Here is a 14614-nt window from a genome sequence, read left to right on the forward strand (position 1 = left end):
AATAACGTATTGCTCATCGACTGTAATTTTCGTCAAACTCTTCGACTATAATACACTCACCATATCCTGACTATCATTGGAAATAGATTTGAATACACACAATGATGTCCTTCGAGGGCTTTTATGGACATCTTCCAGTCGAAATTAGGTCACATACCTTGAATGTCTTCCCTGCATTATATCTCTTTCCTATCTAAACCTCGCTGATATTCTGATATTCCAAGCAGGAAATTTAGTTGCCATCAGTCTGAATTACCGCGGATGTAGGTATTACATTCGTATATTCAAATATATTGTATCGAGGGAATACTGGCTATTCGTGAGAGCGAAGAGTTTGCGTCCATCGTTTCGTCTGTCCTCAGTCAATCATATTTTATTTATTGTAATTTCATCCTTTATAGTTTAGACTTGACAAGAACACTTCAGTTTCAGTGCCACGTTGTAACAGTGTGACAATGATATTGTCAAGTTGCCATGTCGGATCGTCATGACTATTCATGAAGTATTCAGTGGAACACGTAAAGTGACATTGTCTAAAGGTTATGTTGTACGCATGGTTAATAACTAGCTTACTTCTTTATTATGCATATATTGAGATATTCTATCTTCAAAGTCCACATATATTGTTAGAAAAGTGTTTTTTTCACAATTAGGACAATTCCAATCCCATCAATACACTAAAATACAAAACCTTACACTTGTCAAATATACAAGCATACAATCCGTTTTTAGAAACATTATTAATATATTTGAAATTTGTAAACTACCAGTATCAATAATTTGAACCAAAATCGAATTAAACAAGGGGAAAAAATGAAGAAAGGAAAGGTTTGCATTACGACCCGTGAAAAAGTAAATGGAGAACAAGAGGCACAATGGGACTGAATCGCTCACCTGGTATTAATCTTATACTTGTATTCTTTAACGCGGACTAAAATACAACTACAGGCAGAAAATCAGTGTATGATTAATAAGAAACTATTAAAAGATTTAAACATATGATGCCCATGCCATTGAATGTCGAACAAGGACATTAGATTGAACAGAGTCTATAGTCTTCCGACCCAGCATGCTTCTAGCAAAGTATCATTACCCTGGACTTTTTGGTTATACAGAACAAATCATTTAAAGATTTAAACATATATTGACCCCACATATTTGGTCCCTGTGACCTTGAAAATGGATGAAGGTCATTTATATCAGTTACCAAACTTGGTAGCCGTTCATTCCAGCATGCTTCTGGCCAAATATCAACATTGTAGGCCTTTTGGTTACTGAGAAGAAGTTGTTAAAAGTAAAAAGTTGACGCCGGACGGACGACGGACGCCGCACCATGGCATAACCTCACTTGGCCTTTCGGGCCAGGTGAGCTAATAAGACCAGGTGTTGCGGAATAACAACCGTTTTTTGCTTCATCGACGACACACGCAATGTAAATCTAGGTAAAATCGAAGCAAAGTCAAACCCTCATAGCTAGAACTGGGATAGTGACAACAAAACTATACAGCACGCTACTGAGCATTATAAAAACAACGATCAACATATAACACAAAACTATACAGCACGCTACTGAGCATTATATAAACAACGATCTACATATAACACAAAACTATACAGCACGCTACTGAGCATTATAAAAACAACGATCTACATATCACAAAAGTAGCATATTTCCTAGAGATATCATGATGGCAAGCATGAAACCTGTGTAAAGCCGTCACCAACCAGAATCTTTTGAATCTTCATTCAAACATATTTTATTGATCGAAAAACGATCAAAGGGATTGGCCATAAGTTCTGACAACTTACCAGGCCCTCCTGAAATCCTCGTGTTGTAAGTTTGTCTGTCATTAGTCGACATCTATCTCGGAAGTAAAGATGTTTGTGACATTGACTGTTCCAAAATGCTGTCAAAACGTCACCTTATAGAACACGTCGACGACGGTAACTACCAAAATATAATGTAACACAGAACTGTTGTAAAAATCATTCGTTTTTTTATTTTCACATCAATTTCGGCAGACAACTTATACAATTGTCTTTATAATACATAGATTTAATCTTATTTACAAACCTAGGGTATGATGTCCACCGAGTGATACTCCACATAATGTTATTGTGTTTGTGTTACTTGACACTGTCATTCACACAATTGTATTACATACATAGTACACAGCAAGACGTGGTAAAGTCACTCTAGACATTTGTTTCTTTCTCCTTGCAAGCTACATTCACCCTTCGAGCATTCATCCTCTTTTTCCCCTCGCACTGGTTCACAGTTAACATATGTATGGTATTGACAATGCTTATAATATCCACATTTAAAAAACCGAAACTGTAACAAATGTTGGATGAAAGAAATTTTAATATGAATTTAACGCTCGCCAGAATGGATTCTTATAGATGAAAGTTTTCTCTAGACAATCTTTGTGTTTTATTAAACACTACCCAATTTCATGTCAAGTTATACTCGTACTTGGCAGTTAAAAAGGCAAAATTAACTTCAAATCTAAAACAGAAATGATGTTATAGCTACCTTATCATATGCCAGGGATCAAGGAATTATGTCCGTCACTAAGTTTACCTCACTACCTCTCCCGAGATCCAAATGTTCTACTGATCACAAAGACAAAAGGTCATTTGAAGGTTACACTGAGAGTCTGTGGCATTTCACTAATTGTCATAACTATCCTCAGACCGTCTAGACAAGAACAGCGCTAATGAGCAGGCTGAAAAATGTCTGTGAAAAGCAAATCAACTAAAAAAAGTATTTTAAACCTTATCCCACAGATAATGTGAAATCCTCTTAAACACAAAAATAAATATAGGTAATATTGAAGTAAATCCTCAATCAAACAAGAAAATGCGTATTTGAAACTTTATCAAACAAAAACTGAAAAGTCATTAAACACTGCAAAAATAAATACAGTTGCTACTGAAATGATCCTCTTTCGACTGTCACTGTTATACGTTATTATCTAAAATATAAGTTATATTGCTTACAAGCGTATGGAACAATTGTAATGAAGTATTATTTAAAGCTAAAGGAGACACATGTCTCTTTTAAGTATATTTCAAACTACTAATATCCTTTAAAATTTAATGAAATAGATACAACGAAGCATATTAAATGAAAGCTAATATTAAAGACATTTACTTAATTGGGCTGTTGGTATCTTAACTTTCAGAATTAAAATAATCTGCTGTGAAGAAGAACTTTTAATCAGTTACTGAAACATTCAGGGCCAGTACTTTAATTTATTATTCAGAGAATGTGTTTAAAAACCAATTAAAAGTTATAAGTGATGAGTATCTTATGGCAAGCAAACCAGTGTTATGATTGAAGTGATCAATATAGTAGAGGAGGGAACAACACAATCAAATAAACTTATCACCGGCATCATATAAAGCTAGCTCATAATTATTATTGACAAAATTAACAAACCAGCAAAACTAGACTGACACAATACGTGTTATTGTACCTTCACAGAGAATGTATCCCTGTTTTGCCTCACATAGATTATGCTTGAAAACCTGACATTTTGAACGAAAACAGAAAGAAGTTCTAACGGAACAATTAAGAAATATAAGTTAGCATTCCACCAGTATAATATGTTTAACACATGACGATCTTGTTACTTACACCAGCTTTTTATACTGTCATACACTCCATTCAAACTGTCAATTACATACAATTCACCAATCAGTTTCACTGTATATATATTTATATTGAGAATGTGTATATACAAAAATGTAGATTCATTACGTACATGCGTAGGACTTAATAAAAGTATATATCACACTGCCTTCAAACAGTCGGACAAACAGATAGAGGTCTGATAGAGGTATCAAGAAAATAAAAGCAAATGTAATCAGACCCCACCTGAAGCCGTCCAGGGCAGTATTCCACATGCGTCGTGAATGCTTATAAGTAACGTAGTATTTAGTCTGTATTTATGGTAATTTTATCCACACTAAACTACTTACATGAAACATTACATGATTCATTGTTACAAAATATTTCCTATTGTACACATATGAAACAAAATCTCTGAAGTTCAAACCCAAATAAACAAAGTATCAAGATATAAAAACCAATTTTGAGTAGTAATTCAGGTTTAACTCATTCACCCCTAAAATTTCATAATGAAATATTCCAAACTTTGGATTAGAGGGGTTCAAATGTGTCTTAAGGGGTGAATGAGTTAATGAATACAGACGCAATTAAAATAAAAGCGTTTTTCACTATAAAGTGTATTGTATAATGACTGATAACACTAATTCACTTATCAATGTTCATACTAAAAGCTTTGAAGGCAACAGCGCAATTATATATGCGATTACTGAGGGCAACATTTGTCCGATATGAAAATTAATAGAAACAGAAAATACCAGGCATTCGAGCTGATTCGTTGGCCCAATATATTTTTTTAAATGAAAAGGAAAGTTGTTTTAGTCTCTTATTTGGAATAAAATAGTTTTATCACAAAATCATATCAATCTCAATAAAGGTATCGAGTATTTCTTACAGGAGCAGGATTGAGCCCCAAACTAGCAGGAGTTCTTCAGATTATTTAGAAACTCAGTATACTCATCATGAGTGACGAATACAATCAATCGGTCACTGAAACGCATTGGATTTAAAAAACACATATATCTATAGCGAATCAAACGGGAACAATGTAAAACAAAATTGAGTTTCTAGAATATTTTACAAAATAACTTTGGCACAAAAACAAAACAAAAAACTAGTAAAATATGTTAGTATGCCTAGAGTGAGTGTGTACTTCTTGTTAAACTGAAAAACATATTTATCGTCATTTAGCCATTTAGAACTGGTTTGATAGATACGAATTCGCTTATTTGTATATTTAAATTGATATAAATGACAAACTTTACACTTTGCATTTCAGAGCGAACAGAAAAACCTATTAACCACAGTTATATATAATGAGGGAAGGTTATTATTCATTTTAGCACGAATTAGTGTATTGATATCTACCAAAACAGTATAACCGAAAAAATATATAACCTACATCGATGATTGTTAACCTATAAGTTACAATAACTTGTGTTCAATCCTTTTGTAATTATATTGCAATAAAATATGTTTAAACTAAAACTAAAAATTGTTTACCTAATACAACTTTGACAGTTGACCAATTTTATTTTTGTGAAAAAAATGTTTTGGATTCAATTTAGTCCGAGTTCTGTATATTACGTATATTTCGCTTCTTCTATTTTTCTCGTACAAATATGTATTAAGCATCAATTTCGAAATAAAGTATCGGGCGAACATTAATACACAGTGCAAGACATACCCGCTGAATAAAACAAGAATATACTCGCCAATAAATATGGAAAAAATGTCCGTCCACGAAAAAAAGTGTGTGCTTAATATAAGAAATAAACAGTAAAAAACTAAAGCCATGATAACCATGATCTTAATCAATTCATTTCCAAATTAAATTTAAATCGTTATCCTTTCTCCTTATAGATAATACCATATTACAAATAATAAATGTGCCTTATTATTACTTAAACTTACGATTAAATACTACTCTTGGTTCAAATTTCTCACAAATAAGATCAGGTTCGAACTCAGGTTTGTCATTGCTATTTAATATTTTACCGTATTAAGTGAACTACTACAAAACTGAAAATTTTAGATGAAAGGTTTGAGAAACAGAACCTTGAAACATAATTAAACAAATAGCACAAGACGTTTAGTCCGAACTTAATTATTTTTGAGAAATAGGAACCTTTAGGACGATCTGAGATCACACAAACTAACACATGTAGCACCACACATAAAATACAATATATTTAACGCTTAACAAGCTAAGTCATTAGTTCTTACAGGGACTAACATCATAATAATCATATAGTGTTATATCATATCACAATATTGCAGCTACAAATTGTAGGCAAGATTACCTCCCTTTAAAAGGTGGCGTTAAAATAGTTTCCATGCTCGGAAACTCGGAATGTCTTTGAATTCATCCCTTAATTCAACGGCGTAATTGTTCATTTGTATACAGTCACGTGTATGTATCCACATGCGTTCTGGTTACTGATGAGCTAAACCTTAGGTAGTCTCGTGTTGACTAAAAACGTACTTTTAAATATCCTTCGACATTGTCTTGACCATTTACTCGCGGTCGAATAACAGAATGTCTTAAAATCCAATGCATGTGGATATTGTAACAGTCACTTTATATCATGTAAATACCGGATATGCGACCGTCGTTCATTAAGGCTGGCATCCGAAAACATAAACACACATGGAACGAAACAATAGCATGTTTTGAACACAGTGATGCTCACACATGGCTCACTTGCGGCGGCTCCATGGAAACCACTATGTATTCGTCGTCGTCTCGCCAGTGAAACAGTTCAGACCTTGTCGAAATGACATTTGAGAAAGTCCTGTGACCGAGCCGTTCCGTGTGATCTTTATTACTGTATTCCGTCACATCTGAACATTGTTCCACGAACTTGACACGGACACGTGATAATGACAAGAATAGTATGACCTTGACACGCACGTTCTGTAAAGAAATTATTCACCGTGTCACGTGACCATCCTGTAATTGGCAAGAGAATGGAGCTGTAAACGATCGTATCTGTGGGCACACAAAATAGTCTGTGGGTCCCTTAGCATAACGTTACCCTGTTAGCCGTACGTACATAGTTCCCTCAATCGCCTTTCATGGTTTGAAGATATTATCGTTATCTTCTGATTTGTTGAGCACTTCTCGGTAATGTACAAACATGTGTCCCTTTTTTGGTTCTCGCCACTCTTCCACACTATTTTTCTTACACTCTCTCAAGCACTCCCTTTCTCTCTCGCTCTCACAGAGAAATACTGCTATCACCTCTGGAGTAAACACGCCAATATCACGATGGTCACACAGAAAATAAGCGAAACATTAGTTCGTGGACTGACTCCGGCATTTTCCGCATTGATCACGCCATTGGAGCGGTCAACCGGCCTCTTGTCCGAATCTTCAGATATGATTTTGCCACTGTGTTCTTTGTTTAGACCTTGGTCGTCCATAGTTTCGATCTCTTGGTCAGGTTGGCCAGAATTGCCTGTATCATCATTCGGTCTATAAACTTCGGTAGGAGTTGGCGTGTAGGTCACTACTCGTGGACATTCATCTGAAAAGAGATAAGTAAACTTGGTATTTCTTTTGTTTTAATTCAATGTAGACAGATACCTCGTTAAATCTGGAATTAGATAAACAAAGAAATTTCATTTCTAGTCGTATATCTCAAGCAGTTAAACTTCCTCGCCGAAAGATACTTTTATTCTTTCAAACCAATTTATTTTAACTATCGGTGTCCCACCGTGTAAAACTGCATTAAAAAGACGTTTTTGAAGGAAACCACGTACCTATATAGGGTTCAAACATTGTTTTAAGATTAGTGGACACTGTTATGACTTTATGACTTATGACAGGTTAACCGCCTTACTTCAGGCAGTGTACGGATATCTATAATTTACTGCCCTACTAACAAACAGGCAACGGACTATAATAGTGAACAGGAAATGCAACAATTTAATTAACCAAGGAACATTTCGCACATTAGTTTAAAAGTAGTGTGCTGCTGAGAGGGTAAGCCATATTCTGATGGAAGAGAATTTGGATATATAATCAATACTTTTGAAGACTATATTTGGCAACCTTTGAAATGGAAACCCAAGACCCAGACAGACATAACACCAATTATAGGTAAAGTAATAAGGTATATCTCCCCATCCATTGTATTATGAAATTCGACACACAAAAAAAAAAATCATTTACGACGTGTACGTGGTCTTTTTACAAGATCAGTGGAACAGGAAACAAACGACATGCATAATGATTATCAGTTATTTCAACAGATTCTTGCTGTCGTTCTTAAAATTTTCTATGTCATATTTAATGGATGCTGAATCATAAACTTATCAAAACTGACCCTACAACATATCATTTATTCCCCAAATCAATTTCGAATGATGCCTGACTTATAACCTTATCTAAAGGACGAAAAATAAACACATACAAGTGATAACACCTTTAAAACTTGGTTTAAGATATACCATGCTTAAATGAATTATACTGCATCAAACAGCTGTTTTGTCCGTCCATCGTGGACTCATCAGTGATGCGAGGGACCAAAAGGTTGGAAATCGTTTAAAATGGTCTTATCTACTGTTGAAAAGGAGGGGACAGGTGCGTAACACCACTTGATTAAATAATCTAAAAATATATGCTGTATTTTAATATTATATAGTCAATAAATATTAGTATATTTAATATATCGACGCCACGAATTAGCGGGATACCATAGCCACGAGGAAGTCCAATAGAAAACATTCTATGTAAACAATCACTAATTATGTTTTAGATTTAACCTGGGCACGGAAGCAAGACTCTTTATCCTGACACAATTTTCTTACCACAGATTAACTGAAGATACCAAGAAAGACACCTGCAAAACACACACCGTAAGAAAGAAAAGGTGAAAGAAAACATACAGAGACCGTTACCATACAGTAGGAGCAACAGAGTAATCCTTGTCTCTTCTGTATCCCAAAGAAATGGGCCCAGAAGAAAACACCCGATTCATTTGATCATTCACTTGAAAACACTAGGATAATTCTTTACAGGCGTCCACGATTCTTAAACAGCCCAAATCTTCACATTAAAAACCTAACCAACACTAGTGAAGATTGAAATAGCTGATCCTCTACAGAGTGTTGCTCGGAATGAAACTGGTTTCGCTGCACTTTACGTAGGAGACAAAAGACTTACTGGACGGTTTGAAGAGTACGTAGTGTATTGCACTGTTCCTGACGACGCTCCTCTTAGCACCACACTCGGAGTCCTCTTTAACGTCTATCCCACCTTCTGTGTCACGGAAAGCCTGTAAGTGTACATCTCGGTTATAATCTGATGAGACATATAATTATCCAGGACTTCCCAGTCCAAGAAATCATGAATTTGTTAGTACCGTATCATTAAGTTAAAATATGTATTTAAACCTTAAAACTACTAAGTTTGATTTGATTTGTTTGTGTTTTACGTCCTATTAACAGCTATGGTCATTTAAGGACGTGCCAGGTGTTGGTGGTGGAGGAAAGCCGGAGTTCCCTGGGAAAAACCACCGACCGACGGCCAGTACCTGGCGACTGCCCCACGTAGGTCTCGAACCCGCGACCCAGCGGTGGAGGGCTAGTGGTAGCAGAATGTTAGACGCCTTAACCACTTGGCCACCGCGGCAACTACTAAGTACTGATCCAGAAAAATAATGAATCTTTTCGTAGAATTAGAAAACATTTTTAGTAATAAGAAACACATACCCAGGAAACAAAGATCGAACTCGAACTTGTTAGCATACAACTTGCTTGTAACATAATTTCGGGGCCTTTTCATATTAGGATAGTTGTGATATCTGGTTTATAGATCACTTAGTTGAGAATATTAAATTGATCCAGCCAATATTGCCAATTCCGGCTCCATCAGCTTTAAATAATAAATTTAGTTTCTGTGTTATAAAGATAGTGGTATTTCGAAAAAAAAAACATTTTCTAAAGCTTGTACGCTTTATTATTTATTATCCAATAAAAGCTTCTTTTTTTTTGTTGTTGTTTCATATGACATCAAATAAAATGTATATATGTGTATGACGATGATCTTGTTAGACAAACGTATGTAAAATATATTTCATATAATCATGGTTACTTACCAAGCACGTTGCACGTTTGTGAATATCTTTAGGCCTCTGAACGATGACGTAGTGCGTGCCATCTTTCTTGAAGTCTAACAGACAGTCCATGAACTCAACTGTAAAAATATACACAACATATCTTATTTCAAAAACCAAATGTTGCAAAGGCATTTCAAAGGTATGAAAAGAGTGATTTTAAAAACTCAAGCTTATCTTTAGAGACTATGTTATGTTTGTGGTTTGTTTCTATGTTAACAATCATAAAAACGTATAACACATTGCACTGCAAACGTATGACTATCTAAGCCCCATAAAGTTATAACCATATTTGTAATTCTACACATCATAACGTATTTAAACGAAAAATGACATTGCGCTTTGTCTATACAAGATACAAGCACTATCATGTATTTAAAGGTTAATGTTTGTATATAAAGTATTGAATTATATATATATGTATATGTCATAACAACCCGGATGTGACCTAGGTGTTATAAACACGAGAGATACGTCTTACAACGAGGCTGCGTTAACACTTACCAGACTGACGGTTGAAAGGACATTTTTTCTCCACCACCATTCCTGTTTTCGATGTGCATCCTATTTTAAATCTACCCGTACAGTCTGTAGTTTTGTCGATGAAGCTGAAATCTCCATCCGTAGGGCAATTGGTGGCTTCAAGACCAGCAGCTGATAAAAAAATTAATGATATTCGTAAATAACATAACATTTTTGTATTGGACGTTCACGGTCGATCATGCTAGAACGCGGAATGATAAGTGCAGAAGAAAAAAACATTCTCATTTTTTTTTTCTTTCTGGTCATACCAATATGAAAAGTCATAAGTACATCACGTGTTATGCGGCCCAGAAATCTATTTACATCTTATTTTGGGCATGATCAATACCAATGAATAGCATTCATGGAATTATTTAAGATTACAATTATAAATATTCTGATGAATAATTCATTTGATTCGAAATATTTTAACACCTCGAGAAACTATAGTTTCCTCCCCTTAACTGGAAATAACACATTTGATTTATTTAACACAAGTATCAAACCATAATGATTAATGATTTCGTATTTATCTTTTAATGATATTCTGACTAGCTTGTGCGCCAATAACATATCAATAGAATGTCATAAGTATTTAAATTATCATCAGTACATGATGATATCAAGTGAAAATACTCACGTATCAACACATGCTTTTCGCCATTGTCAAAACTGGAATCGCTACAAGCTTCGTGTCTGCTGCCGAGCTGGGTACCTTTACAGAAGATTGATTTTATTATTCAATAACATCATCTAATTAACAACGTCACAGTAGTTAAAACGTCAACATAATGCAATAGTTGCATGTTGATAGTATAAGCTTGAGGGGGAATATGCACACAGGAAAACATATACACTATCATCTGCCTATAGCAACGACTGTGTTTTAATTACCACTTGGTTATAGTAACAACCTGTTCATCCCAACCACTGGGCTGTGAGCACCACCTGTTAATAACTGTTACCCGTCCTAAACTACCACCTGTCTATAACAACCATGTATTTATAACAACAACTTCTCAATAGCAATAGTCCATGTTGTAACTACAATCTCTTTATATCTACACTACTACATGTACTATCTATCTTTATTTACCATCATAGCAACATCTTGTCAAGATGTAGCTATGATGGTAAATAAAGTAAAGATAGATAGTACTAACCCCACCCTATACCCGTCTTTAAGTACCATCAATCTATATTTACCATCTCTCTATTGCTACACCTTGTCCGTAAGTACAATCTTTCTATATTGACAATCACAATATAGCTACCCCCTGTCTATAACTACCATCTATCTACATTTACCATCTCCCTATAGCTACTCCCTGTCTATACGTACCAACTATCTATATTTACCATCTCCCTATAGCTACTCCCTGTCTATAAGTACCATCTATCTATATATACCATCTCCCTATAGCTACTCCCTGTCTATAAGTACCAACTATCTATATTTACCATCTCCCTATAGCTACCCCCTGGCTATAAGTACCAACTTTCTATATTTACCATCTCCCTATAGCTACCCCCTGGCTATAAGTACCAACTATCTATATTTACCATCTCCCTATAGCTACCCCCTGTCTATAAGTACCAACTATCTATATTTACCATCTCCCTATAGCTACTCCCTGTCTATAAGTACCAACTATCTATATTTACCATCTCCCTATAGCTACTCCCTGTCTATAAGTACCAACTATCTATATTTACCATCTCCCTATAGCTACTCCCTGTCTATAAGTACCAACTATCTATATTTACCATCTCCCTATAGCTACTCCCTGTCTATAAGTACCAACTATCTATATTTACCATCTCCCTATAGCTACCCCCTGTCTATAAGTACCAACTATCTATATTTACCATCTCCCTATAGCTACTCCCTGTCTATAAGTACCAACTATCTATATTTACCATCTCCCTATAGCTACTCCCTGTCTATAAGTACCAACTATCTATATTTACCATCTCCCTATAGCTACTCCCTGTCTATAAGTACCAACTATCTATATTTACCATCTCCCTATAGCTACTCCCTGTCTATAAGTACCAACTATCTATATTTACCATCTCCCTATAGCTACTCCCTGTCTATAAGTACCAACTATCTATATTTACCATCTCCCTATAGCTACTCCCTGTCTATAAGTACCAACTATCTATATTTACCATCTCCCTATAGCTACTCCCTGTCTATAAGTACCAACTATCTATATTTACCATCTCCCTATAGCTACTCCCTGTCTATAAGTACCAACTATCTATATTTACCATCTCCCTATAGCTACTCCCTGTCTATAAGTACCAACTATCTATATTTACCATCTCCCTATAGCTACTCCCTGTCTATAAGTACCAACTATCTATATTTACCATCTCCCTATAGCTACTCCCTGTCTATAAGTACCAACTATCTATATTTACCATCTCCCTATAGCTACTCCCTGTCTATAAGTACCAACTATCTATATTTACCATCTCCCTATAGCTACTCCCTGTCTATAAGTACCAACTATCTATATTTACCATCTCCCTATAGCTACTCCCTGTCTATAAGTACCAACTATCTATATTTACCATCTCCCTATAGCTACCCCCTGTCTATAAGTACCAACTATCTATATTTACCATCTCCCTATAGCTACCCCCTGTCTATAAGTACCAACTATCTATATTTACCATCTCCCTATAGCTACTCCCTGTCTATAAGTACCAACTATCTATATTTACCATCTCCCTATAGCTACCCCCTGTCTATAAGTACCAACTATCTATATTTACCATCTCCCTATAGCTACTCCCTGTCTATAAGTACCAACTATCTATATTTACCATCTCCCTATAGCTACCCCCTGTCTATAAGTACCAACTATCTATATTTACCATCTCCCTATAGCTACTCCCTGTCTATAAGTACCAACTATCTATATTTACCATCTCCCTATAGCTACTCCCTGTCTATAAGTACCAACTATCTATATTTACCATCTCCCTATAGCTACCCCCTGTCTATAAGTACCAACTATCTATATTTACCATCTCCCTATAGCTACCCCCTGTCTATAAGTACCAACTATCTATATTTACCATCTCCCTATAGCTACTCCCTGTCTATAAGTACCAACTATCTATATTTACCATCTCCCTATAGCTACCCCCTGTCTATAAGTACCAACTATCTATATTTACCATCTCCCTATAGCTACTCCCTGTCTATAAGTACCAACTATCTATATTTACCATCTCCCTATAGCTACTCCCTGTCTATAAGTACCAACTATCTATATTTACCATCTCCCTATAGCTACTCCCTGTCTATAAGTACCAACTATCTATATTTACCATCTCCCTATAGCTACTCCCTGTCTATAAGTACCAACTATCTATATTTACCATCTCCCTATAGCTACCCCCTGTCTATAAGTACCAACTATCTATATTTACCATCTCCCTATAGCTACTCCCTGTCTATAAGTACCAACTATCTATATTTACCATCTCCCTATAGCTACTCCCTGTCTATAAGTACCAACTATCTATATTTACCATCTCCCTATAGCTACTCCCTGTCTATAAGTACCAACTATCTATATTTACCATCTCCCTATAGCTACTCCCTGTCTATAAGTACCAACTATCTATATTTACCATCTCCCTATAGCTACTCCCTGTCTATAAGTACCAACTATCTATATTTACCATCTCCCTATAGCTACTCCCTGTCTATAAGTACCAACTATCTATATTTACCATCTCCCTATAGCTACTCCCTGTCTATAAGTACCAACTATCTATATTTACCATCTCCCTATAGCTACTCCCTGTCTATAAGTACCAACTATCTATATTTACCATCTCCCTATAGCTACTCCCTGTCTATAAGTACCAACTATCTATATTTACCATCTCCCTATAGCTACTCCCTGTCTATAAGTACCAACTATCTATATTTACCATCTCCCTATAGCTACTCCCTGTCTATAAGTACCAACTATCTATATTTACCATCTCCCTATAGCTACCCCCTGTCTATAAGTACCAACTATCTATATTTACCATCTCCCTATAGCTACCCCCTGTCTATAAGTACCAACTATCTATATTTACCATCTCCCTATAGCTACTCCCTGTCTATAAGTACCAACTATCTATATTTACCATCTCCCTATAGCTACTCCCTGTCTATAAGTACCAACTATCTATATTTACCATCTCCCTATAGCTACTCCCTGTCTATAAGTACCAACTATCTATATTTACCATCTCCCTATAGCTACTCCCTGTCTATAAGTACCAACTATCTATATTTACCATCTCCCTATAGCTACTC

At 35.5% G+C, this 14614-nt stretch overlaps 1 protein-coding gene across 1 annotated transcript in view; it reads right to left on the reverse strand.

Annotated features, from left to right (window-relative positions):
- Positions 1–1975: 1975 nt before the first annotated feature.
- Positions 1976–14614, reverse strand: part of LOC110461527 — a 91912-nt gene continuing 79273 nt past the window's right edge. The window contains exons 10-14 of the mRNA XM_021515024.1: positions 10919–10993; positions 10261–10410; positions 9739–9836; positions 8805–8916; positions 1976–7164 (exon numbers count right to left, since the gene is read on the reverse strand). Of these exons, the coding sequence (XP_021370699.1) occupies positions 6875–7164; positions 8805–8916; positions 9739–9836; positions 10261–10410; positions 10919–10993 (725 nt within the window). The 3' untranslated portion in view covers positions 1976–6874. The remainder of the gene's footprint in view (positions 7165–8804; positions 8917–9738; positions 9837–10260; positions 10411–10918; positions 10994–14614) is intronic.

Source organism: Mizuhopecten yessoensis, unplaced genomic scaffold (genome assembly GCF_002113885.1).
Source record: "Mizuhopecten yessoensis strain PY_sf001 unplaced genomic scaffold, ASM211388v2 scaffold10635, whole genome shotgun sequence".
Classification (NCBI taxonomy): Eukaryota; Metazoa; Mollusca; class Bivalvia; order Pectinida; family Pectinidae; genus Mizuhopecten; species Mizuhopecten yessoensis.